Source organism: Peromyscus californicus, unplaced genomic scaffold (genome assembly GCF_007827085.1).
Source record: "Peromyscus californicus insignis strain IS unplaced genomic scaffold, ASM782708v3 Scaffold_4__1_contigs__length_199733344, whole genome shotgun sequence".
Classification (NCBI taxonomy): Eukaryota; Metazoa; Chordata; class Mammalia; order Rodentia; family Cricetidae; genus Peromyscus; species Peromyscus californicus.
Window position 1 is genome coordinate 57,261,999 of NW_026294562.1, and position 27,149 is coordinate 57,289,147.

Sequence of the window (27,149 nt, forward strand, 5' to 3'; positions counted from 1 at the left end):
TGACCCTGTCAGCATCACGAGCAGTTCTGTTACCCTGCTTGGTGCATGTCCTCAGGGTGGACACCTTCCTGCTTTTTCTAGTAACTTACGTTGCTCCTTGTGTGTGGGTGTCACTACTCACTGATGTCACCATTGAGGACACTCTCCTTATGGCTCCTGGAGAGGCCTGGGCTGGGTGGCCTCCAAGAGAGGGTAGGAGATGGAGAAGAGGCTGTGTTGGAAGCGTTGTTTCTTGGGGAACAGGGGTCCTCGGTGCTGTAGGGGACATGAGCTCAGGATCGGAATGGGAGATGTCCTTCTTCTGGAAACCCAGAGAGCTGCCTTGTAACCATTTCTCTCGGACTTTCCTATTGATAATCTCTCTCTCTCTCTCTCTCTCTCTCTCTCTCTCTCTCTCTCTCAATATTTTAATTATGTATTTTTTTTAAGTCTGCATGTATGCCTGCATGACAGAAGAGGGCATTAGATCCCATTACAGATGGTTGTGAGCTACCGTGTAGTTGCTGGGAATTGAACTCGGGACATCTGGAAGAGCAGCCAGTGCTCTTAACTGCTGAGCTCTCTTCAACCTCTAGCCTCCTCCCTCCCTCCCTCCCTCCCTCCCTCCCTCCCTCCTTCCTTCTCTCCTTCCTTCCCCCTCTCCCCCTCCTCTCAGTTGAGGAGGCTTCATCTTTGGTACCATAGTTGCCAATGGGAGCATGACAGGGGTACATGGTACCCACAGATGCTGTTGCTCTGTGTGCTCCTAGCAGAGTGGCCTTTAGTGTGTTCAGTGTTGTATGATGATCATTGCTCTCCTCCCAGAATACTTGTTACCCTGGAGAGCAAACCCCATGCCAGGGCATAGTCACTCCCCATGCTTCTGGTCCCTCAGCCTCAGGGGACACTCCTCATCTTTCTGTCTCTGTGACTGGGTTTCGTGGGTGTATTCCCTGTGACTAGAACCCTCTAGTCTAGGGTAGCCGTCTGTGTCTGGCTTTGTTGGGAGCATGGCGTACTGGTATACATGCTGTCCTGTGCACAAACAGCTCTTCTTCCTCTGCAGCAGGTTACATGCGAGTGCGTGGTGGACACTGCGGGCCCCTCATCACTCCTCCCCTCCTGTCCATCTGTCAGGAAAGAATTTTCTGTGGATATTCGTGGACACATGTTTTTTTGAAAGATTTATTTATTTATTATGTATTCAGCATGCATGACTGCAGGCCAGAAGAGGGCGCCAGATCTCATTACAGCTGGTTGTGAGCCACCATGTGGTTGCTGGGAATTGAACTCAGGACTTCTGCAAGAGCTCTTAACCTCTGAGCCATCTCTCTAGCCCCTCGTGGACACATTTTTGTCTGAATACCATTTCTACCTTTCCTTGAGTGTGTGTCTGAGAGTGGAATTGCAGGTCAGATGGCATTTAAAGTGTGATATACTCACAATCGTCTGTAACTCTGTTTCAGGGGTGTGATGTCCTCTTCTGTCCTCCACAGGCACTGCACACATATGGTGCACTGGTGTAAAACATTCACACATGCTGGGTGTAGCAGTGCACAGCTGTAATCCTAGGCAGAGGCAAGTAGATTGCGGTGAGTTTGAGGCCAGCCTGGTGTACATAGTAAGTTCCAGGCCAGCCAGAGCTACAGAGAAAGAACCCCCCCCCCCCCACACACACACACCCAACAGCCACACACACACACACACACACACACACACACACACACACACACACACACACACACACAGCCACCATAGGACAGTTCTGTAATTTCTATTCCCATACATTAGAGTAGGTAAGAACTGCTTATTGCCAATCTTATTTTCTTCCAAGTCTGTACCAAAGGATGGCATGGGTGTGGCTCCTCCATTACAGGGAGGCTCTGCCACTATGCCAGCCCAGATCCAGTCTTGTCCTCACCCTGGGTGTGGCTTGACCTGGCCAGGAAAGCTCTGGCCTTCTCTTGCTTTGCTTCAGGGCCACCAGGGAGTAGGAGCCGAGGCGAGCCATTTGGTGCCCACCACCCTTCCTCCTGGTGTCTCTGTGAGCTTCTTTCACTGGTCAGTGGATCCAGGAAGAGTGTGCTCTTGACCACAGTTCATTGTCACATGCTCAGAAGTTTGATTTTATAAATTGGGTTAGGGATATAGCTCAGTCGGCAGAATGCTTGTCCAGCATTCACGAGGCCCCGGGCTCCATCCCAAAGCATGATATAAACTAAACATGGTGGTGTACACCTGTAATTCCAGCATTAGGGAGGCAGAGGCAGGAGGATCAGACGTGGTGAACCTGAGGCCAGCCTGGGCTATATGAGATTGTATCTCAAGAAAGAAAGATAGTAAAGACGGAAGGAAGAAAGAAAAGAAGGATGAACAGAACGAGGGACTGGCAAGATGGTTCAGCAGGTAAAGGTGCTTGTCACCAAGCCTGCCATAAAACCTGTATTCAAAGCCTTGGAACCCACATGGTGGAAGGTGAGAACTGATTCCTGCAAACTGTCCTGACTTCCACACTTACACCATGGCACACACACATGCTTGCACACATAACAGAGAGACAGACAGAGAGAGAAAAGAGACGATATGAGAGATAATGCTGACCTCTGGTAGATTAAAACTGGAGTTTTTTTTTTTGTCAGATGAGGATTTTCTTTTTAGTATCATCGGTCCTTTCCCTATCCCTGTTTGGCCTGTCCCTAGGTCACCTGGAGCCCTGCCTGTCACTGTCCTCTTCTCTTCTGGAACTATTCTCCCCAGCTGAGGGAGCTCCACGTGCTAATGGCTTGTGCTGAGGGTCGATCATTCCCCCAGATGTTTAAACTAGAGTTAGTGGCCTGTGTACCACCTGTCATGGGAATATAAGAATGAACTCTGGCCTGGCCGTGGTGACTCACGCCTTTAAGCCCAGCACTTGGGAGGCAGAGGTAGGCGGATCTCTTTAGTTCAAGGCCAGCCTGGTCTACAGAGCAAGTTCCAGGGCAGCCACAGCTACACAGAGAAACTCTCTTGAAAAACAAATCAAACAAACAAAAGAATGGACTCTGGGCTGTGTGAACTGAAGCTGGCTGTCACTGCCCTCTACTGCTCATTTGACATCATTGAGCCAGAGAATTCAGCTCCAGCTGAAACCTCCAGCTGAGACATCCCACAAACAAAAACAAACAAATGCGTGCCTTTGCCCCTACCTGGTTCTCACGGCAGCTCTGATGGCCTCCAAGTCAGCCTGAATGGCTTTTGGGAGGAGCCCAGCTTTGGTCCTTTGTTTTATTGTATTTCCAGGGTGGGTTAGCAACTGATTGATTAGTCTGGTCTCCCGCTGCGGGTGGCAACTTGAGGCCCATGGGGTACAAGGACCCATTCAAGGACACCGAGCACCACGGGGTAGAGTGGGTTGGTCCCCTGGCTGTGGGCGCTGAAACTGCACTGTCTCCCTGCTGAATCAGCACGTGGGCCTCCTGTTGTTGAACTATAGTTTAGCGGTAGTGCTCAGCCTGTCGGTACTTCTGGCTGCCTGCTCTCCTGATGAGCAAGAAGTACAGCCTTGCTCAAGAGGCCAGCCGAGGCTTGCCGGCAATTACCTGGTGTGTTTCGTCATCCTGTCCTGAGAGCCCTGAGCCTGGGATGTTACCACTGCCACTGCTGGTCTTTGTGGATCACTAGAGTCCCACTTACCCTATGGCTTTTCAAAAACAATAACAAAAACCCAACAGAACAAAACAAACTGTGTCTCAGGCTGGTCTTGAAATGACTATGCAGCTGAGGATGGTCTTGAACTCCTTATCTTTCTTCCACCTCCTGGGTGCTGGGATTGTCAGTGTACCCTACCAAGCCTCATTTATTGTTGCTTGGGATCAAACCCAGGGCTTCATGTTTGCCAGGTTTGCCCTCCTCCCCCAGCTGAGCCACATCCCCAGTCTTAGTGTTCGTGTTTAATCAGCATAGCCTGTTCCAGAAGAAGACTTGGCTCTTCCGTGCCAGAGTGGATGGGGAAGGAAAGTACTGTAGTCCTTTGGGGTTAGGTTTATAACTAGAGGTGCCCGAGAGGGACAAACTTGTCCAGGTTGTAGGGTGGCCTGGTCCTTTGAAATTGTGTTGCATGCCCACCCCTCCTGCACCTGTAGCAGGCATTGATGTTGGTTCCCAGGAAGCCTTCCTACGGTAGGCTGATGCAGTGGAGGCTCCAGGGCAGCTGAAGCCTGAGGCAGGCCCCAGGTTGGCTCTTGGTGCGGCTCTGCCCATCCAGACCCATGTCTCTGCCAATGAACAGGTTATCAACATAGATGGGACAAAGCGGCGGACCCTGCTAGAGGACAAGCTCCCACACATTTTCGGGTTCACACTGCTGGGGGACTTCATCTACTGGACCGACTGGCAGCGGCGCAGTATTGAGAGGGTACACAAGGTCAAGGCCAGCCGGGATGTCATCATCGATCAGTTGCCCGACCTGATGGGACTCAAAGCGGTGAATGTGGCCAAGGTTGTCGGTGAGTCCTGGCGAGCTGAGCCACAGCTCAGCTTGGCCAATTGGCACCAGGAAAGATGACAGATTCGGACCTGGGCTTGGTGTCCACGAGGATATCCTCCTCTGAGGATGGGCAGGACAGGAAATGGTGACTGTATCTGGCCAAGGATAGGTGGGGGTAGGGGTGGCATGTTGCTCAGAGATAGGTAGTGGTCAAGGATTAGATGGTTGGGAGTAAGTGTGGCCGACATGTGACTCCTCAATGTATGGTAAGAACTTGAGTGCCTAAGGCCAACTGTATGTGAATCCTAGGTCCTACCCCAAGAGCACTGAGGACAGAGAGGCCTTGTGAACGGCAGGTGGGTTGAACCCAGGACTCACTGTATCTGCTATGCCCTTGTGGCTGAGCTGCGCTATGACGCTTAAACACACCGTTTACCCGAAAGGCAGGATGGTCAAAGAGTTCACTTAGGATAACTTTATCTGACTTGTTGGGTTGTCTTTCTGAGGACTCCAAATGCAGGTCCATAAGTTACACTCAAGACGGTATCGTCCAGGTGGGGACCAGGGACCGTTGCACCGAGCAGGGGCTCTGTTCCCATTTGCCACCCCCATACCCAGTGCCATGCCTGCATGTCACAGGTACTGGAAACGTTGCCTGATAAATGAATTCAAGAAGAGGCCCCAGTGCTGTGGGCCGCTTGTTTCTCGTCAACAGCTCGGTTGCTGTTAGAGAGGCGGCTGGGGCTGGAGTTCAGAGTTCCTCCTGGTGTTCTGGAGAACCCAGGTCCTGTTCCCAATACAACCACCTGGGACTTTAGCTTGAGGTGCCTCCGACTCCCTCTTCTGACCTTCTCCCCATTTACACATCACACGCGCACACGCGCGCGCGCGCGCACACACACACAATCAAGAAAAAACAAAACCAAACGCACATCTTTGGCTTAGTGAGAGGGTTGAGTGAATGAAGGTGCTTCCTGCCAAACCTGGTTCCCCGAGTTCAGCACTCAGCCCACATGGTGGAAGGAGTTGTTTCAATACCTGAAAATTGTTCTCTCACATCCACATGTGTGCAATGGCATGTACATTTGTATGCACATGTGGGCACACGTGTGCACACACATAGAGTAAATGTAATTTTAAAAAAGTTTCGAGAGGTGCCCAGCTTTACCACTATGAGGGAGGTGATTGAGCCCAGATCAATCACCATGATCAGGCAGGGTGTGTAAGGCAGAAGAGACAGCCAAACAGAGGCAGCATGGGTGACCGTGGGCATGGCTTGTCCCTCCTGTCCCTGTGACAGGCCACATGGCAGCCCATAGGACCACCTGTGGAAAAGCACTTGTCATGCACAGGACAAAGAAGGCCCACCTGTGTCTGTCAGGCTGCAAAGTAAACTCAGCCGTTGGGTCTGCCTCTCTCTGTATCCCCCCCGCCCCCACCTTCTCATCTTGTGATAAGGGAAGAAGATTCTTTTTTTTTTTTTTTTTGTTTAGCTTAAATTCCTAACACTCGAAGCAATAAATGAGTGTGACACTTTCTGTCTGCTTTAATAAAAACGTATGCCATTGGCTTCCATGGCAAACCTGAGTTTTATAGGTTGCCAGGGGACTCGGTGAATCAGGGAACATTCTGGAAGAATGATAAGAACCGATCCAATAAGCAGGGTCAGAGTTGAGGAGCTGCAGTTGAGCATCCTTGAGGCATAGCTCCATCACTCCTCAGTGGGCTGGTTCTAGCTGGTTTGCTGTACTCCGTTGACGCCCTGGGACCAGGGCCGGGTGGCGGTAGTGTCCTGCTGTCTTGTCACGGCCAGTTGACCGCACTAGCTTTAGCTGCCACCATCCTGGCTTTCTCCCCACTTCTCCTGCCCCACCCACCATCCCCTTTGGGCAGGTGGCAGGAGTACAGCCACACAGAACTGTGAACTGGGCTCACCTCTCCTTGGCCAGTCTAGAGCAGTGCATTTGCCTCCCAGGAACCAACCCATGTGCGGACGGGAATGGAGGGTGCAGCCATCTCTGCTTCTTTACCCCTCACGCCACCAAGTGCGGCTGCCCCATCGGCCTGGAGCTGTTGAGTGACATGAAGACCTGCATCATCCCTGAGGCCTTCCTGGTGTTCACCAGCAGAGCCACCATCCACAGGATCTCCCTGGAGACTAACAACAATGATGTGGCCATCCCACTCACAGGTGTCAAAGAGGCCTCTGCACTGGACTTTGATGTGTCCAACAACCACATCTACTGGACAGATGTCAGCCTCAAGGTACCTAGTATGAGGCCGCCGATGCCTGAGCTTTCTGTGGGACCTTGCCTGTGAAACTGCCGCTGTGTGCTCCACAGCGGGGTTTTTGGTTTTTTTTTTGTTTTGTTTTGTTTTATTTTTGATGAAAGAATTATCATATTGGGGTGAGAGAGATGGTTTAGCAGTTGAGAATGCTTCCTTCCGTTCCAGAAGATCTGAGTGCAGTTCCCAGTGTTCACATCGGGTGGCTCACTATATCCTGTAGCTCAAGCTCCAGGGAGCTGAGACCCTCTTCGGGCCTTTGTGGGTACTGCACAAACACGGTGCACTTCCATGTATGCAGACACACACAGGTACACAAAATGTTTTTAAAAATTAGGGGCTGCCGGGCAGCCGTGGCACACAACTTTAATCCCAGCACTCGGGAGGCAGAGCCAGGCAGATCTCTGTGAGTTCAAGGCCAGCCTCGAGATCTCGCCTGTGAGAGTGAGATCCAGGACAGGCACCAAACTACACAGAGAAACCCTGTCTTGAAAAAAAAAAAAAAAAAAAGAAAGAAAGAAAAAGAAAGAAAGAAAGAAAGAAAGAAAGAAAATTAGGGGCTGGAGAGACGGCTCAGTGATTAAGAGCACTGGCTGCTCTTCCAGAGGATCCAGGATAGATTTCCAGCACTCACATGGTGACTCACAACCATCTGTAACTCCAGTTCCAAGACATCCAATGACCTCCTCTGGCCTCAGCAAGTACTGTATGCATATAGTTCACAGACATAAATTCAGACAAAACACCGAAACATAAAAATAAATCTTAAGACCATTTTTTGAAGGCAGAGGCAGGGGGATCCTTGTTGCAAGCTGCTTAGCTAAATTAGTTGTATGGGCAAGCTCTGTGTTCAGTTAAGAGACCTTGTTTCAGTGAGTAAGGCGTAAGAATGATTGAAGAAGACTCGCAGTGTCAGCCTTGGACTTCCCCATACACATGCAGAGTGTGTACACATGGAAACACACACACAAAGAAAAAGGAATTGTAGTATTGGATATAACTCAGTGCAGGCTGATAAATTAGTGCACCCAGTTTTGTTTGTTTCTTTGCTTTTGTGTTTTGGGACAGGATCTCTTTGTGGAGCTCTCGCTGGCCTATAACCTGCTGGGTGGATCAGCCGAACTTGAACTCACAGAGATCCACCTGCCTCTGTCTCCTGAGTGCTGACACTTAAGTGTAGTGTACCTAATTTAATGAGCAAATATGAATGGCTATCTTTGTAGGTGACATGTCCAGGGCTTTTGCAGAGGACTGTGGGAAATGCTTGGTGAACCTGGCATTGACCCATCTTCTCCCACAGCCCATTCACCTCACTGCTGTTTTCAGTCACAGTGAGGGTGTCATTGTCCTGGACGGTGATCAGGGGAGGGACTTGTCTCCTCAGTGGGGTCTGTGGAGCATGCTGATGCTGTAAATGGTTCTCTTGGAGTATGGTGATCCCTGCGTGTTTAGAGATTGCCTGTGGCTGTTGTGCCATCGGCCTGAGGAATGAGAAACCTAAAAGGCCATCTGTCCCTTTCTAGTGAAAACTGATCCCTGCTCTAACATAGACTAACAAACTTAGATCACCTTTGCTGGGTATAGTGGTGCATGCCGGTAATTCTAGTACTCAGGGGTCTGAGACCAGAGAATTGCCATGAGTTTGAGACCAGCCTGGACTGTCCCATTTCGACAGAGAACTGGGGGAGGGGAGGAGCAGAGAAACAAGCTCTCCTGTATCTTAGGCTGCTATTTATTTGCTTATGGCTACTTACTTACTTATTTTTAAGGTTTATTTTTATTTATGTGTCTGTGGAGACGAGAAAAAGATGTCAGATCCCCTGGAGCTAGAATTACAGGCAGTTACGAGATGCCTGATGTACGTGCTCAGAAACCAAATTTGGGTCCTCTGCAAGAGCAGTGGACACTTGTGACCACTGAGCCATCCCTCCAGTCCTTTCTTAATTCTTCTTCTGAGACCTGGTTTCATTGTGTAGCCCTGCTCTGCAGACTAGGCTGACCTCGAACTCAGAGATTGCCTTCCTTTGTCTCTGCTGGGATTAAAGGCGTGCACCACCACGCCCAGCAGTTTTTTATTTTTATAGATGTATTTATTTTATGTGTATGAGTGTTTTGCCTGTGTGTATATATGTGTACCACATGTGTGCAGTGCCCTGGGAGGTCAAAAGATGAGGAGGGTGTTTGGTTCCCTGAACTAGACTTGCAGATGGTTGAAGCCATCATGTGGGTATTAGGAACTCTTTGTTCCTCTACAAGAGAAACAGTGCTCTTAACCACCGAGCTAACTCTCCAGCCTCATCCCTTTCCTAATTATTAACAGTTCCCAATGCAGTTTCTTGTCTGAAAAGTTCTTTGTCATATATAAGATTTTGTTTTACTTATGTCCATGTATGTCCGTGTGACTGTATGAGCATATGTGTGTCCAGTGCCCACAGAGGCCAGAAGCGTGTGCCGGTCCCTCTGAAGTAGTTGTAAGTGTTGGGAGCTGTCTGTAGGTGCCAGCATCTGAACTCTGGTTCTCATGATTGAGCAGCAAGTGCTCTTAACTGCTGAATCATCTCTTCAGTTCTAGTCTTTTATATTTTCATTCATTCCCAGAGTCAAATATGATTACTGGGCAGAGTGTTTTCAAAACTCACGATATGTGTAAAATCTCACATGTGGACGTGCACGAACATCCAAGTTGCTTTTTCTCCAAAGGCCGTCTTCCTTCATTTAGTCAGCTGTTTGGAGACTCTGCTCTCTCCTGGGTTGATGTCTACAAAAGATGCTGGATCCTAACATGGCCCTTTCCATCCTCACCCTCCCAGACTATCAGCCGAGCCTTCATGAATGGGAGCTCGGTGGAGCACGTGATTGAGTTTGGCCTCGACTACCCTGAAGGAATGGCTGTAGACTGGATGGGCAAGAACCTCTATTGGGCCGACACAGGGACCAACAGGATCGAGGTGGCCAGGCTGGATGGGCAGTTCCGACAGGTGCTTGTGTGGAGAGACCTTGACAACCCCAGGTCTCTGGCTCTGGATCCTACTAAAGGGTAAGCACTGATTTTGTCTGAAGGTGCCAGGGCTGGCAGGGACCCTGGAAGATTGTTTTTCTCATTCTTAAAGGGGAAACTGAGGCCAGCGTTGAAGCTGCTGTTAGCCACTGAGCTCTGGCTGCTTTCATATGGGCTGTCTTAAGTGTCCCTTAGGCCAGTATCTTGGTCTCTGATTTTACACACACAGAAACAGGCTCAGGGAATTAGGGAGATGACTGCATTGGTAAAGTGCTTGCCTCATATGCGTGAGCATCTGAGTTAGATCCCCAGAACTAATGTAAAAAGTCAGGTGCAGCCTTGCTTATAACACAGACATTGGCAAGCCAGGGACAGACAGAGTCTCAGGTTTGCTGGCTAGCCAGTCTGGCTAGTCAAATCGGCAAGCTTCAGGCTCATTGAGGGACCCTGTCTAAAATATGATAGAAAATGATTGAGGAGGATACTCAGTGTTGACTTCTGGTGTGCACACACCCACACACCAATACACCCCCCAGACACACATGCATGCACGCACAGCTCAGAGAAGCTAAGGTTCTGTGGCCAGTTAGATCAAGTTGGGCCAACTGACACCATGTCAGGTCTCTTTTCCTCAATGGTGACCAGACGGCCACTTGGAGCTGGCCTTGAGGCACATGGACTTAGGGCCATTCAGAAATGGTGGCTTACAAGGTAACCTGGGCCTAAGATCCACCCTAAGAGGGAGCCCCACCCTGGGAGCTGGGACCTGGGGGGCCAAGTGCAGGCTCTTTCTGGTCCCAAGTGTCCCTTGTAGTGCAGGGCACATGCTCACCCCATAGAGCATCCATGCTGTCAGTCCCCTGCCTGGAACATCTGCTGTGAGCTCAGGATGGCAGGAGGAAGAGAAAGGTTCAAATACTAGCAGAGGCCAAGAAAATCTTCCAAATGAGATGTGGGCATCCTTCTCAGATGTGCAGGGGAAGAGGAGGAGGGGGTCCTCTTCTGTTCTGCATTAGCCCTGGGCCGGGTTTTCACTCTGGGAGAGAAGGAGCCGTCCATCTGAATTTGCCCACATCTCTCTTGATTGACAGGACACACCAACACTCAGCCGGCTTAGTTAAGATATGTGGCCTGCTTGTACAGCCTTGTCTGATGGCTTCCACTACTTGTCCTGTTTAGCTGCATTCAGGTCCTTCCTGGACCCTGGGGAGAGCCAAAGCTGTGGCTGAAGCTCAGCTGGATCTGGCTCCTTCTTACTTCCTGGGGAGATGTCATTGACCGACTTCCCCCAGGGCAGAAGGGCTGAGTCTAGGAGATGGTGGCTACTCTCTGCCCCAAGCCCTCTGTAAAGCCAGAACTCACCTGAGCCCTGCCCATCTCCCCTCTCCTGATATTTTCCAGCTACATCTACTGGACTGAGTGGGGTGGCAAGCCAAGGATTGTGCGGGCCTTCATGGATGGGACCAATTGCATGACACTGGTGGACAAGGTGGGCCGGGCCAATGACCTCACGATTGACTATGCTGATCAGCGACTGTACTGGACTGACCTGGACACCAACATGATTGAGTCCTCCAACATGCTGGGTGAGGGCTGGTGACCTCAGGGCTGAGGCATGGGGACTGAGTGGCAGGACTCTGCCTTTCCTCTCCTTACACACACACGTTTGCTCTGGTCTGTGAACCACTTGGCATCACAGTGGCATGGGCACAGCCATAGGTGTTCTCCTCTGCCCTGGGGTAGTGTTTGGAAAGGCTTTCTGGGCTTCAAGTCCCAGCCAATCCCTGAGCCAGGACCGGTATTTCGCCTTCTACCACACCGTAGCCCTTTTCATTGGTGGGGAAGCTGAGGCTGGGTGTGTCATAGGACTTGCCTGAGATCACCCAGCAAGGGCACTTTAGAGCTCCTTAGGGCCAGATCCGGCCTCCACCACCCAGCAGCATAAGCTTCTCCTCTGTGGCCCACACCTCTTCCTAACCTTTGTATTAAAAAACTAAGTTTAAAATGCATGATATTCATTTTTATAGTCTGAATATTTTTGTACTTGTTTTTGCTTTTTAGAAATAATATTTGACTGGGATGTATCTCAGTTGGTAGAGTTCTTGCCACGCATGCATGAAGCCCCTGGGTTTAATCCCCATCCCCCGTACCACATAAACTAGGTATGATGATGTAGCCTATAATCCCAGCACTCAGGAGGTAGAGGCAGGAGGATCAGAAGGTTAGGGTCATCCTTGGTTACATAGGGAATTTGAGTCTAGCCTGATATATATACAAGACCAGATAGATGGATGAATGGAGAGTTGGTTTTTGTTGTTCTTATTTTGGGGGGGTGGTTGTTGTTGTTGTTGTTTTTGAGATAGGGTTTCTTTGTTGTGTACTTGTGGCTGCCCTAGAACTATCTCTGTAGACCAGGCTGGCCTCGAACTCAGAGATCCACCTGCCTCTGCCTCCCAAGTGCTGGGATTAAAGGTGTGTGTCACCACTGCCAGGCTTCCTTGCTCGGCTGAGATTTCTGGAAATCAAGGTTGGCTCACCTCTCTTTGAAGTTCCCTGAGCTCATTGGCCTGACCGCTCTCCTGCTGACTTGTGTGCTGTGTTCCCAACGCAGGTCAGGAGCGCATGGTGATAGCTGACGATCTGCCCTACCCCTTTGGCCTGACCCAGTACAGCGATTACATCTACTGGACTGACTGGAACCTGCACAGCATTGAGCGGGCCGACAAGACCAGCGGGCAGAACCGCACCCTCATCCAGGGCCACCTGGACTTCGTCATGGACATCCTGGTGTTCCACTCCTCCCGTCAGGACGGTCTCAATGACTGTGTGCACAGCAATGGGCAGTGTGGGCAGCTGTGCCTTGCCATCCCCGGAGGCCACCGCTGTGGCTGTGCTTCGCACTACACACTGGACCCCAGCAGCCGCAACTGCAGCCGTAAGTGCCTTGAGCCCCTCTGCACGCCCCATGCCTTGGCCCTTTAGAACAACTGGCGCTGTGGGCTGTGGTGGAAGAGAGCTTCTTTTCTTTTCTTTCTTTCTTTTTTCTTCCTTTTTTTTTTGTTATTTTTGAGACAGGGTTTCTCTGTGTAGCCCTGGCTGTCCTGGAACTTACTCTGTAGACCAGGCTGGCCTCAAACTCAGAGATCCACCTGCCTCTGCCTCCAGAGTGCTGGGATTAAAGGTGTGCACCACCACCGCCCGGCTTAGAAGAGAGCTTCTTAAGTTGGTGTATCTTGTGTACAAGGATGGTTGGGCAGGTCATACGCTGCACAGGCTTCATGGTCCTACCTGGTTACGTACTACTAGACTGGGTGAGGGCAAACCCCTCAGCTGCCTTGTTCTGTCGGGGTGGGGGGGATCTTTGAATGCAGAATCATTTAGGGGATGGGGGGGGACAGCTCAGTGTCTTGCCAGCACTATCCTGAGTGCTTCTCCTGGTGGCACTCACATGAGCCTCAAGCTCGCAGGCTTGAGTATCCCAGTCATAGAACCTGGTGCACAGAGCTGTGCAGCAACCCGTTCAAGCCTGCGCAGCTGAGACGGTCGGAACCACCACAGTGGCTCCTGAGTCTGCGTTCTTGACCACTTGATGGTGACTCCACAAGAGCCTGTGGAGTCCTGTGCTGACTGTCCGCATAGGTGTGCCTGTGTTCTCACATCTGTGGTAGGAAAGTGGGATTCAGAAGGTCAGAGGGCGACCTATCATGGCCCTCTGTGAGCACAGGTGTGTCCTGTCAGCGGGTCTTCTGTGATGTGATGTTGGCAGAGAGCCCAATAGAGTTTGGCCTCTGCACATAACTGGACAGTTCTTAGGGTCTCTGTCACCTGGGTTTCGTGAAGTCCCCGTGGGAGCTGTATTGCCCTTCCATGTTGAATCAGTGAGGACCCTGAAGTTTGAAAGGACAGGAAATGTGTCTGACACTGAGCTTGTCTGCAGTGGTCCAGGGCCAGAGCTTGGCCTCCCAGGAGCTGTGATTTGATTTTTTTTGCTTTATTTTATTATCTTATGTATGTGGGTGTTTCACCTACACGTCTGTCTGTGTACCACATGTATGCACAGGGAGGCCAGGAGAGGGCCTTAGATGCTCTGGAACTGGCGTTACAGACAGTTGTGGGAGTTGAACCCAGATTCTCTGGAATAGCAGCCAGCCCTCTTAACTGCTGAGCCATTTCTCCATGATTTTTTTTGAGACAAAGTCTCAATATATAGCTGGTCTGGAATTGGCTATATAGACAAGACTGCCCTCAAACTCATAGAGATCCTTTTGCCTCTGCCTTCCTGAGTTCTCTGTGTGCCCATACCATGCTGGGGCTGTGCTCTTGAAGGGCAGGTAGAGGTGCAGAAGCAAGAACTCTTATTTCCTGGGGTCTTGGGACAGTGGCTTAGATTTCAAATGACCCACCTTAACCTCCTGTTCCTGGAGACTGCCTGCTGGCTTCCATACATCTGGTGCCACAGTTTCTGAATCTGGGCAGCTGGTCTGGAGCCTCAGGACCTTGCTCCCTGCTGGGAAGGAGAAGCCAGCCTACTTTCTGATCTCTCCAAAACCAGTTGTTCCCCCTTGTGGTCTCTATGGGCACCTGCATTCACAGTCACACCTACACTCAGACACACATGTGCATATAATTTAAAAAACAATAAAAACAAATCTTAAACTAATCCCTGGGGCTGGGGATGTAGCTTGCATGCTGGCCTACCATGCACAGAGCTCTGGGTCAATCCTAGTGTGGCAGGACTGGGTGTGGTGCATACCTGTAGTCCCAGTGCTTGAGAGGTGAAGGCAGGACGATGAGGACTGCAAGACCATTCTTGACTGCTAATCAGAGTTCAAAGCCACCCTATGCTGCATGAGACCCTGTCTTAAAAAAAACAAAAACAAAACAAACAAACAAACAAAAAACATTGATCTATTGAGAACAACCATACAGACTTTGAGAAGATAACAGAAACAGCCGGGGATAATGAGAGTAAGATGGCCCATCACTCAGGCCAGTTGAGAGCTGTGTCCTTTCTTCTCTAAGGGGTCCAGTGGGAGCAGGTGCTGGTCTGTAACCACATTGGCTGCTCTGCTCCTGGCTCCAGCCTCTCAGCTTCCATTCACTGATATTCTCCACTCGGTCTGTGTCCAGCATCCTTAGCTTGCTGATGCTCGCTACTTGGTCTGTTTGTCCAGCTTCTTGGCTTGTGCTTGCGGATGCTTGGAGCTCGGTCTTTCTGTCTAGTGCCCTCAGCTTGCTGATATTTGGTGCTTGGTCTGTCTGTCTTTCCAGAGACCCTAGCTTGCTATGCTTGCTGCTCAGTCTGTTTGTCCAGCCCCTTGCTTGCACTTGCTGATGCTTTCTGCTCAGTCTGTCTGTCCCGCTCCAGCGCCCTCAGCTTGCTGATGCTCGGCGCTCGGTCTGTTTGTCCCACTCCAGCGCCCTCCACCTTCTTGCTGTTCAGCCAGAAATTTGCCATCAGCCGGATGATCCCCGATGACCAGCTCAGCCCGGACCTTGTCCTGCCCCTGCATGGGCTGAGGAATGTCAAAGCCATCAACTATGACCCACTGGACAAGTTCATCTACTGGGTGGACGGGCGCCAGAACATCAAGAGGGCCAAGGACGACGGTACCCAGGCAGGTGCCCCTGGGGGCAGGGTGTGCTGGAGGCAGGGTGCGGCTTACAGGCTGCTCCCCCTTTCTGGGCAGGGCTTGTGACAAACAAGGATTTGGACTCTGGTTATGTAACTGTGGGTATGATCCTGAGCATGTGAAGCCCTGGACTGTGGTGAAGAGAAACTGCATTTCCCAGTTGATAAGAGTGGGGGATTAGGTGGTGGTGGGCCACGCTCTAAGGATCAGGGGTCACACTACATGCGTCCTGTATTTTATGGAGTTCACGCAGTCAGTCTTGGTGCGTGCCTGTGTGTGTGTGCGCACGCGCATGTGTGGGAATGAGACAGCAGCAGCGGGTGTCATTCAACAGGAGCCGTCCGCAGGGTTTCTCACTGGGACCTGGGACTCACTGATTAGGCTGTCATTCAACGGGAGCCGTCCGCAGGGTTTCTCACTGGGACCTGGGACTCACTGATTAGGCTGTCATTCAACAGGAGCCGTCCGCAGGGTTTCTCACTGGGACTTGGGACTCACTGATTAGGCTAGGCTGGTGGGTGGTGAGCTCCAGAGGTCTGCCTGTCTCCACCTCTCAAGTGCTAGGATTACAGACGCATGCCACCGTGCCCAGCCCTCCTGGGTGGGTGCCGCCCCTCAGGCTGGCATGGCAAGTGCTTTTCCCAGCCTCTCTCGTGTGCAGTTAATTCTGTAATGTAGTAAACATCATCCTGAAAGTCACAAGCCTGTGCCAAATCACCCAACAGAAACGGTTGGGCTTATGGGACAAAGAGGGGTGAGCCTGGTGTTCAAAAACTCTATTAATGGGACTGGAGAGAGGGCTCAGTGGTTACAGCACTGGCTTCTCTTCTAGAAGACTGAGTTTGATTCCCAGCACCCACATGGCTCACAACTGTCTGTAACTCCAGTCCTAGAGGGATCCAGTGCCCTCTTCTGGCCTCGTTGGGCACCAGGCATGCAAATTGTACACAGATAAGTATGAAGACAAAACACCTATACACATAGAAATAAATAATAACTTTAACCCTCCCCCCGCCAGTCTCTGTCAGTGATACATAGAAAGCAGGAGGGGATTGTTGGGAGTGTTGGAGCAACACTCCCCTTTGCTTGGCCAGTCGCTCCTGTGTCTGTGGGTGTGGAGCATCAGGGATTGCAGTATGTGGGCTTTATGAAATGGGAGCATCATGGGAAGCAGGGCAGGAAGTTCTGGCTGCGGGTGCGGCTGGATGTGGCTCATAGCATATGAATGGAGGTATGAGTGTCCTCCGGTCTTGGAGCCACATGCCAGGACAAGTGTCTACATTCACCTTTTTTCTCCCAATGTGCGCGTGCGCGCGCACGTGTGTGTGTGTGTGTGTGTGTGTGTGTGTGTGTGTGTGTGTGTGTGTGTGTGTGTGTGGTCTGTTTTGCATGTGTAGAGCACCTGTTTTTGTGCACATGAGTGTGTGTGTGTTGTGGGGAGTGGTCCTGATGTTGATGCTGGGAATCACCTTTACCGATCATCCATCTTATTCACAGGCAAGTCTCTCCGTCAGTCTTGCTGCTCTGCTTGCTCTGGGGCCCTGTCTCCACCTCCTGGGCCTGTCGTGCTCACCCTGCACTTGTGTGACTTTCCGAGGCTCCTGACTCCAGTCCTCATGCGTGTGCCGCCAGCTCTTTAGCCCTGGACCCACCTTCTACCCTTATCTGTTTTTTTAAAAGACAGGTTTTTTTTCTGTATCCCAGGCTGGCCTCAAACTCAGTATGTAGCCAAGGATGGCTCCTCATCTTCCCGTTCCCGTCTCCTGGGTACTGGGGCTACGTTTGTGTGCGACTCCACCAGCTTCTTCATTCTCTTTGTGTTTCCCTTAAGTGAAAGTGTGTATTATCAAATGCTAATCCTGAAATTTTCCTTAAAAATTGATTATGTTTATTTATTTAGTTAGTTATGTGTATGTGTGTGAGCAGGAATGTGGAGGTCAGAGGAACTTATAGAAGTCAGCTCTCTCCTTCAACTTATGAATCCTGGGTATCAGACTTGCTTAGTAGCAATCATCTTTACCCACGGAACCATTTGCCAGCCATTTTTCCTCTCTCTCTCTTCTCCTCTCCCCTTCTCTCCCCCTCCCTCCCTCTCTCTCTTCCTTCCTCCCCTCCCCCCTCCCCTTTCTTGGAGACAGGGTATCTCTCTGTAGCCCTGGATGTCCTGGAACTTGCTGTGTATACCAGACTAGCCTGGATCTCACGCTCCCTGCCTCTGCCTCTAAGTCCTGGGATAAAAGGCGTGCACCACCACATCCAGTCAGCCTATAGTTTTCAAATCTAACAGGGCTGAGCCTTCCGGCTGCGCCTGACCAGTTCAGGAAGGATACATGTACTGGAGCAACTGAGCCTGCCTCAGGGGACTTTCCCAAGATGCCTTTTACAAAAGTCATAGACCCCAGCGGCCCCTTTACCAATGTAGTATGACACCTGATGCTTCGTGACAGCTGAGGGGAGAGCTTACTCCATGGTCTGGTTTACAGATCTTCTCTGGAAGCTCTAGAAAATGTAGGTTTTGGTTTTTGTTGTTTGTGCCAGGCGGTGACTGGAGACTGGTAGGATCCCTTTGAGCCGGATGTCCGTTTTAGTTACTTTTCTGTTGCTGTGATAAAACACCTCCATGAAAATAACTTATAGAAGAAAGGATTGTCTCACAGTTCAAAGTACAGTCTGTTGGAGCTCCAGCTGAGGAAGCAGAAGCCAAGGTGGTGGGTGGGGTGTTGGTCACATTGTATCCATGGTCCAGAAACAGAGTGCCAGGTCCCAGCGCTTGGGAAGCAGAGGCGGCTGGACGGACCTCTGTGAGCTGTTCAGACTAGCCAGGACTACTTTGTGAGATACTGTCTCAAAACAACAAGGCAGCAGCAGCAGCAGCAGCAGCAGCAGCAGCAGCAGCAGAGAGCGGTGGATACTGTGCCTTTCTTTCCTTTTTTAAGTTATTTTTTACATTTTTTAAAATTTTTTTATTTTTTTTGGTTTTTCGAGACAAGGTTTCTCTGTGTAACTTTGCGCCTTTCCTGGATCTCGCTCTGTAGACCAGGCTGGCCTCGAACTCACAAAGATCCACCTGCCTCTGCCTCCCAAGTGCTGGGATTAAAGGCGTGCGCCACCACCGCCCGGCTTCATTTTTTTTTTAAATTGAGTTAGGTAGTGTGTGCTACACCATGCATGGGGTGGGGCCACAGAGCAACTTGGGAGAGTCTGTTCTTATACAGCCCTGTAACATGAATCTTAAAAGTTCTTATTAATAAAATCAAACGTGAGCCAGGTATTGGGGTGAACTGGAAGATCAGAGAACCAAAACAAGCCACAGCTAACCTCACCTCGCCGGATCCTCAGTTGGTCTTGTTTCCTCAGACTAGAGGCCTCTGAATCCTCATCCAGAATGGGTCTCAGCTGAACTGTGCTGCTCAAAACCTAAAAGCTTAACCAGCCAAATGCTTAACCAGGCCAAATGCTTAGAGTTTCTGGTCCTCACGCCTTATATATCTTTCTGCTTTCTGCTTCACTCCTTGGGATTAAAGGTTTGCTTTCTGGGATTAAAGGTGTGAGTCACCATGCTTGGCTCTATCCTCGAACACATGGATTTCTGCCTCTGGAATGCTAGGATTAAAGGTGTGTGCTACCACTGCCTATCCTCTATGTTTAATATTGTGGCTGTTCTGTCTCTGTCCCCAGATAAGTTTATTAGGGTGCACAACATTTTGGGGAACACAGTACTGCCTCACAGCCCAGGATCCTAGGCAGGGAATGGTGCCACCCATCGTGGGCTTTCCCACCTAGATTAACCCAATCAGGATAACCTCCCTCCAGTTTGCCCTGAGGCCAGGTGATCTCCCAGGTAAATTCTAGATGTAATCAGGTTGACAGATGAGATGAACTATCACAAGGCCCATCACAAAAATCCTCACTGGCTTGTCAGTTTATCAAGTCACAGTTACAGCCTCCCTCCCCCCACATCACCCCTAATCTCTGTTGGTGGTGAAAATAAGTGGCTGTCACTTTAAACCCAGGCTGGGTTAGTGACTCCAGGCTGTCATCTCTCTGACAGTCTTCTTGAGTGCTAACTGATGACTGTGGCTTCCCTGAAAGAAAGAGCGGTCCACGGTACAAATCGCCTGAAAGTCCCTCTGATTCTCAGAACCACATGTCCCGCTCCTCCTGCCTTCCCCAGACACCTTCCTACAGGGCCACATCCTTCCTCTGTTTCTCTCTGCCCTGTCCCCTTGGGTGCCCCAGGTACCCTTACCTGCATTTCTGCCTACCCATCACTTGCTACGTGCCCTTGCCCTGCTTCACCCTCCCCACCCCACCAACCCCAGCCCCTGCCCTTTGCCCCTTGCCTGACTCGACAGCCTGGGTCCCTCCTCCTCCATAGGGTCTGGTGAGAAAAGAGGTAGTTCTCTGGATTCCATTCCTACTATTCTGGCTACTGAATCAAACGAACAAGGTTTGAGCTTACAAAGCCACGAACCTGAGTCTTAAACAGTGGGAATGAAGGGATAGATGCTGGGCTTCGGGTCCTGTGTCTATCTGGTTGACAGCCTGCCAGTGTCCTCTGGTGGACTCCTTCTTGGGGCCTGGAGTCCCAAGTCCTGCTGGACCTCTTCCTGGTTGTTCTATGCATTCTTTGAGACAGGTACCCCTGGCTGTCCTGGAGCTCACTCTGTGGATTAGACTGGCCTCAAACTCACTGAGATTCGCCTGTTTCTACCTCCTGATTGCTGGGATTAAAGGTGTGCGCCATCACTGCCCAGCTGTTCTGTGCATTCTTAAGTGGGCATACCATTAAAGTCTAAGTTGAGGCCGGGCGGTGGTGGCGCACGCCTTTAATCCCAGCACTCGGGAGGCAGAGCCAGGCGGATCTCTGTGAGTTCGAGGCCAGCCTGGACTACCAAGTGAGTTCCAGGAAAAGGCGCAAAGCTACACAGAGAAACCCTGTCTCGAAAAACCAAAAAAAAAAAAAAAAAAAAAAAAGTCTAAGTTGAGGACCACCAGGATGTCTCAGTGGATAAAAGTGCTTGAAATCATGCCTGATGGATGACCTGAGTTCAAATCCTAGGACCCGCATGGTAGAAGGAAAGAACCAATTCTCACAAATTGTCCTCTGAGCTCCACATGTGTGCTGTGAAATGTGCATGCACACACATACATGCACAAAATCAAACAGATGTTTGTTTTTAAAGAGCCAAGTCTGGAAGAAATGCCCCAGACTTGTTGGAATCTTGACTTTGAGGCTGAACTTGGGACTTCTGCTCTCCCCCCGGGCTCACTGTGCACGACAGTGTGGTGCAAGCTGCTTCTGCTTCCCTCTCACAGCTCTCCATGCTGACCTCTCCCAGCCAGAGTTTGAGCCCAGACAGACAGCCACACGACCTCAGCATTGACATCTACAGCCGGACACTGTTCTGGACCTGTGAGGCCACCAACACCATCAATGTCCACCGGCTGGATGGGGATGCCATGGGAGTGGTGCTTCGAGGGGACCGTGACAAGCCAAGGGCCATCGCTGTCAATGCTGAGCGAGGGTAGGTGCCCCAGGGTGGGCAGGCACTGGGGTGAGGGCTGCATCCTGCTCAGGCATGTAGTCACTCGCTGGCCCCTAAGGACCTGTGGTGCTGGCCTATTGGGGGCTAGGCAAAGTTTTCAGCATTATACACAGGATCCCAGCTGCATAATGACAGATGCCCGTGAAGCTCAAGAAAAAGCTGAGCTTGCAAAGCCTCAGGCAGTAGCATGATGGCCTTTAACTCCTGCAGGGCTGACATGTAAAGCAGGTGTTATCTATGACATGGAAAGCAGGGCAGGGATGCCAGAGTTCAAATCCTGACTCCTGCACTTCACTGCCCCATGGCTGTGGGCACATGATGCAGACTCTCAGAGTCTTAGTGTCCTTTTCTGTGACCCTGAGGAGGACAGTGGTGTCAGTATTTCAGCCTCCAAGTGGAACCCTAGTTCCTGGAGGACAGCTGTTCAGGAGCTGAGAGAGCACTCTCTGAGGAGATGGGCTTCGGTGTAGATATGCTCCTTGGCAGTTGGGCAGGGGTATAGACAAATGTCCTGTGGCTACAATGCTTATCCACTTACTGTCTCAGAACTCAGAGGTCCACAGCCCAGGTATTGGCAGGACTCCCTTCCTCTGATGTGATGGGGGACAGTCTCAGCTCTGGTGGCTGCAGACATTCCTTGACTTGTCCCATCATCCCAGGCTTCCCCTCTGATCACACTGCCTTTCTGTGCTCTATGGCTGTCTCTATTTCTCTTCAGCAGCCTCTCAACTGGATTTGGGGCCCACCCTCACACATAAGGGTTTCATCTCAATCCTCATATTTCAAAGAAGCTCACATCCTGAGTTCCAGGGTAGCATGAATTTGAGGGATACTATTCCCCCCTGCACCCCCCATGAGATGTGGCTCATCAGCCTCTAGGACCAACTGTGAGAGACAGGGGCTGCTGATTGGATAGCAGTAGGGTTGGGCTGGGCTGGTACTGGATGAGGGGGCAGTGAGTTCTTCCCGTACCTGCTCTTTACCCACTACTTCCATAGGTACATGTACTTCACCAACATGCAGGACCATGCAGCCAAGATTGAGCGGGCCTCTCTGGATGGCACAGAACGTGAGGTCCTCTTCACCACGGGCCTCATCCGTCCTGTGGCCCTCGTGGTGGACAACGCTCTGGGAAAGCTCTTCTGGGTAGATGCAGACCTAAAGCGCATCGAAAGCTGTGACCTGTCGGGTATGCATTCTGGATATTTCCAGTCATTGAGTCCTCTGTTACCAACCTGTAGGTGTGACGCTCCCATGACCCTAAAGAGCTTTCCTTGCCACCAGTAGGGGTAGCAGCCACCACCTTGTCCTGGGCCTGCTGTGAACCTGGCATTATGCTGCAGCTCTGTATGTTCATGCATATTCCTAACACCACGGGGGCCTGGATTTGAGTCCTGGACTATGGACAAGCAGAATTCGGTACTTGGGTGTGTGTGTGTGTGCTGGATCCTTGCACCTTTTCATGTAATAAAAGCTGTGTCACTGGGGAGGTGGCTCAGTTGCTAAAGAGCTTGTTGTGCAGCATAAGGATCTGAACTCTAATCCCCAGAACCCAGCACATCCAGGGACTGTGGCACATGCCTGGGATCCCGGTGTTGGGAAGGCAGACACAGGATCCACTGGGCTCTCTGGCCAGCTAGTCTAGCCAAATCAGTGACCTCCAGTTTCAGTAAGAGATCTTTTCTCAAAAAATAAGGTGGAGAGGCAGCCAGATGACTCAGTGGGTAAAGGCCCTTGCCACCAAGCCTGATGACAGGTGTTTTGATCCCCAGGATCCACATGGAGAAGGTGAGAACTGACTCCTCCTACAAGTTGTCCTCTGACCTCTGCAGGTGTGCTGTGGCGTGTACCTCTCCCACCACATACATACACACAAATAAATGTAATAAAAAATAAGGAGGCTGCAGAGATGGCTTAGTGGTTAAGAGCACTGGCTCTTCTTGCATAGGACCTGAGTTTAGTTCTCAATCCCAACATGACAACTCACAACCATCTGTAACTCCACTTTCAGGAGATCCAGTGCCCTCTTCTGGCCTCCGTGGACACTGTAGGCTTCTAACGCATAGACATACATGCAGGCAAAGGCCCAATATGCATAAAATAAAAATAAATATTTAAAAATACTTTTAGAAAGCTGGTGTAGTGATGCACACCTTTAATCCTAGCACTTGGGAGACAGAGTTGGAGGCCAGCCTGGTCTATATGAAGAGTTCCAGTATAGCAACGGCTGTATAGAGAGACCCTGTCTCAAAAAATAAATAAGCAAATAAATAATTAAAAACAAACCTTAAAGAAATAAATGAGATAGAGAAATGATTGAGACTTCTGGTCTTCACATGCATGCACACACATGTATACACATACCTCTTCCATATAAATATTACACACACACACACACACACACACACACACACACACACCACAACCCAAGGAAGCACCATGCTTATAGAAGCCAGTGACCATATGGTATAATCCTGAATCCTAGGCTAGCCCTTATGGGAGCAGGCTGATTCCATGGTATCTGCTCCAGCTCCCAGCTTTGGAGAGTACAGAAGTACCCCAGACTCCCTCGTGGCCCTCTCTTTAAATCTATTCTGAGCCCAGTCGTCTGGCTCTTCACTTTCTCCCACTCATGGAGCCTTTGTGCTTCCCATAGGGGCCAACCGCCTGACCCTGGAAGATGCCAATATCGTGCAGCCAGTGGGTCTGACAGTGCTGGGCAGACACCTCTACTGGATCGATCGCCAGCAGCAGATGATTGAACGTGTGGAGAAGACCACGGGGGATAAGCGGACTAGGGTTCAGGGCCGTGTCACCCACCTGACAGGCATCCATGCCGTGGAGGAAGTCAGCCTGGAGGAGTTCTGTATGTGAGAGGGGACAGAATTTGTGGTGGGGTCCCTTGGGGGGAGGGTGACATTGCTTACGGACTCCTGAATCAGTCCTCCTGAAGTTAGATGCGCTGCTGGTGCAAAAGCCATGGGCCCAAGGAGGTCATGGGCTCGGCACTGAAGGCCAGTATGTGTCCAGGGGGCTCCTCTCTGCCGTCATTTTTGTTTGCTGCTGTACAGTAGTCCCCAAGCCTGTTTTGTTCTTGTTTTTGTTTTTTAATTCTGTCTGTCTGACTAACTGTCTGACTGTCTACCTACCTACCTACCAATCCCAACCTATCCATCTGTCCATCTCTGTCATTTGTCCGTGTCTGTCATCTATCTGTTTACTTTTAAGATACATCCTTTCTAGGTAACCCAGGTTAGCCTGGAATTCTTGACAGTTCTCTGGCCTCAACCTCAGGTGCTGGATATCCGTGTGTGTGTGTGTGTGTGTGTGTGTGTGTGTGTGTGTGTGAGAGAGAGAGAGAGAGAGAGAGAGAGAGAGAGAGAGAGAGAGAGAGAGAGAGAACATGCGTGCACAGCTGTTTGCTCTTGGGTCTGATGAGGCAGGGTACATTATCGCAATGATTGTATAATTGATGAAGCAAGGCTACATGCTTCACAGAACCCAAACAGAGGGAGAGATGGGTTCCCACTACCTCCTTTGAAGACATACTCTCAGTATTCCAAAGACTCCCCATTAGGCTCCAGCTGTTTTATTTTTTTAGTCCTTGGGATTGAATTCAGGTCTCTCATGCATGCTGCACAAGTATTCTCCCCTTGAGCTACATCTCCAGCTAGGTCCACTCTGAATGCCTCAGTGTCCCTCTCCTAGGAAGTGCAAGTCCCTGGGTTCCAATTAAAGACAAAGAGAAAGGAGCCTCCTGGCTGTTCCACAGGCTGGCACAAAGCCTGTTTGGTGTGCTTGTCCAAACATGGCAGCCCTTCTTATCAGCTGCTCAAATCCCGATTTCCCCTCTTGCCCCAGGAGCACACTCTGCTTTCTCAGGGTTCAGAACTGGGGCTGCCCCCCACCCCCATGCTACGTATCCTCCACACGGTCCAGGCCCCTCACTCCAGGCCCTTGGTGCTAAGCAGGTCTGCACCTGGAACCATTCTCAGCCCCCTGTCCTCCCCTGTCCCTCCATTGGAATCACTCCTGCTACCTGCGAATTCTGCTTCCAGGATTCAGCTTTCCCCTTGGCTGGGACTATGGTGGAATCTCCTGCATCCCTTGTTCATGTGTGTTCAACTTTTGACAATGTGATAAAATGTTGTCATCTACAAAATTCAAGCTTGAAAATCACACGGTTCCCCCCTCAAAAAATACCCTTAAATTTCTTTTTTATTTATATGTATGTATGGTGTGTGTGTGTCTGGGAGCATGCATGCCATGGAGCATGTGCAGGTCAGAGAACAACTCTGTGGAGTTGTGGCTTTCTTTCATCCCTTATGTGGGCATCCTAGATACTTTTCCTGTTGCTGTGATAAACAGCATGACCAAAAGCAACTGTTTGGGTGACAGGTCCCAGTCCATCACTGAAGAAGCCAGGGCAGGAACTCAAGGCAGGAACTGAGCAGATGACACGGAGGCACACTGCTTAGTGACTTGCTCCCATGACTTGCTTTCTTATACCATTCAGGATCACTTGCCCAGGCATACTGCCCAGGACGGGCTTTCCTGCATTCAGTAATCAAAAAAATGCCTCAGAGACATGCCCACAGGCCAATCTGTTAGAGGCAGTTCTTCATTTGAGGTCCCTTCCCTCTTCACATGACTCTAGTTTTTGTCAAATTGAGAAAAAACTAACCAGCACAGTGGGTTCCAGGGGCTGAACTCAGGTGGCCCAGCTTGAACAGCCGGTTGGTTCCCTCACCTTCTGAGCCGCCACCTCTCTGGCCCTGTCATGATGTTTTAAGTAAGTTTCTGATTTTGTGTTGGGTGACATTCATAGTTAGCTTGGATGCATGCTTGTCATATCAACATGTCTCTTGAGCTGCCTCACGGTAATTGTACTGTGTGAGGAGGAGGGTGGTCTATTGACCATGCTCAGTTGCCCGTCTCATGCAGCTTGGGTTGGTTGAGGCCAGAGCCCTTGACTTGGTCATCTGTAGTTTCTCTTGCTCAACCCTAGAGGTTGGGAATCCATAACCAAAATCTGTAGAGTAACATATGGAATACAAGTGCTTTGGGGAATGAGCGGGGAGGTTAGGCAATCTGCTCAAAGCTGGGTTGAGCTCTGAAGCAGGGAATTAGCCACCTGGGTTGGATAGCAGCAGGTTTTCTGTCCTCTGGGTCACTGGGATCCTGGGGAAGTGAGCTCTCTGGACAAATTGTTTCTGCTCAGTCTGTGTATCTGCAGATACAGGGTAGAACATCTGCATTCTAGCCAGGCACGTTGGTGCACACCTACAATCCCAGCACTCAGGAGGCCAAGGCAGGAGAATTGTAGCAAATTTGAGGTCAGCCTAGTTTAGATAATGAGTTCCAGGCTAGCCAGAGCTACATAGTGAAACCCTGTCTCGGTAAACAAAGCTAACAGGATATCTCTGTTCTCCTGGCTTCTTGCAAAGTCACAGGCTCCTAGATGTCACAGGCCTTCAGAATGACCGTGGAATAGTTTGAATGGTGACAGCTCTTGCCTGATAAGGTCCACAGAAAGCCAGGCACTATCCCTGTCTCTTTATAGCTGAGGGGACAGAAGAACCAGGTAGCCTTTAGTGAGCCAGGGTAAGGACTGGAATGTCCGTGTGGAGACTTAACGTGAGGTGTACCAGGTAACTGAAAGGACTGGATGGCCAGGCCAGGGCCCTAACAGGCTCCCCTAGCTGCCCTGGCATGGACCAGGCCTTAGTTCACTGGAATGGGCTGGAGCTGAGCAAACAATTCTCAGGAAAACCACAAATTAGGGGCAACCAATCAACACGTGCCCCCCAGCCTCCTGCCAGCCCAGCAGGTGCTCCCAGGCCCCTTCTGCTGGCTCAGCAAGCATCCCCAAGCCCCTTCTGCTGGTTCAGCAGATGTCCCCCAGACTTCTGCTAACTAAAGATAGCTTTCCTTACCCTCTCATCAACAAGCCCATAGACAGTAGACCCCACCACCACCACCAATGGGACCCTAACCACTACAGCCTCCCACCAATCAACTCCCAGACTAATCTTCCCTCCACCAATCAGCACCAGATTAATCCCTCCTCTCTGGAATTCCCCTAACTATGCTTTTTTTTGCGACCCCTTCGCTATTTGCCACCCCATCCTGCTGGAAATAAACGCTCTTGCTAAATTGCATACGTGACTGTTGGTCTTTCTTGGGGACTTTTCTCAGACCCTAACAGTAACAAGGGCAGGGAGTTCTCGGGTAAGTTC

At 50.6% G+C, this 27,149-nt stretch overlaps 1 protein-coding gene across 1 annotated transcript in view; it reads left to right on the forward strand.

Annotated features, from left to right (window-relative positions):
• Lrp5 (LDL receptor related protein 5) overlaps positions 1–27,149 on the forward strand; it is a 112,500-nt gene that overhangs the window by 68,235 nt on the left and 17,116 nt on the right. Inside the window, exons 8-16 of the mRNA XM_052762512.1 lie at positions 4,247–4,463; positions 6,420–6,709; positions 9,541–9,767; positions 11,130–11,314; positions 12,340–12,663; positions 15,147–15,346; positions 20,681–20,889; positions 21,909–22,099; positions 23,567–23,776. Of these exons, the coding sequence (XP_052618472.1) occupies positions 4,247–4,463; positions 6,420–6,709; positions 9,541–9,767; positions 11,130–11,314; positions 12,340–12,663; positions 15,147–15,346; positions 20,681–20,889; positions 21,909–22,099; positions 23,567–23,776 (2,053 nt within the window). The remainder of the gene's footprint in view (positions 1–4,246; positions 4,464–6,419; positions 6,710–9,540; positions 9,768–11,129; positions 11,315–12,339; positions 12,664–15,146; positions 15,347–20,680; positions 20,890–21,908; positions 22,100–23,566; positions 23,777–27,149) is intronic.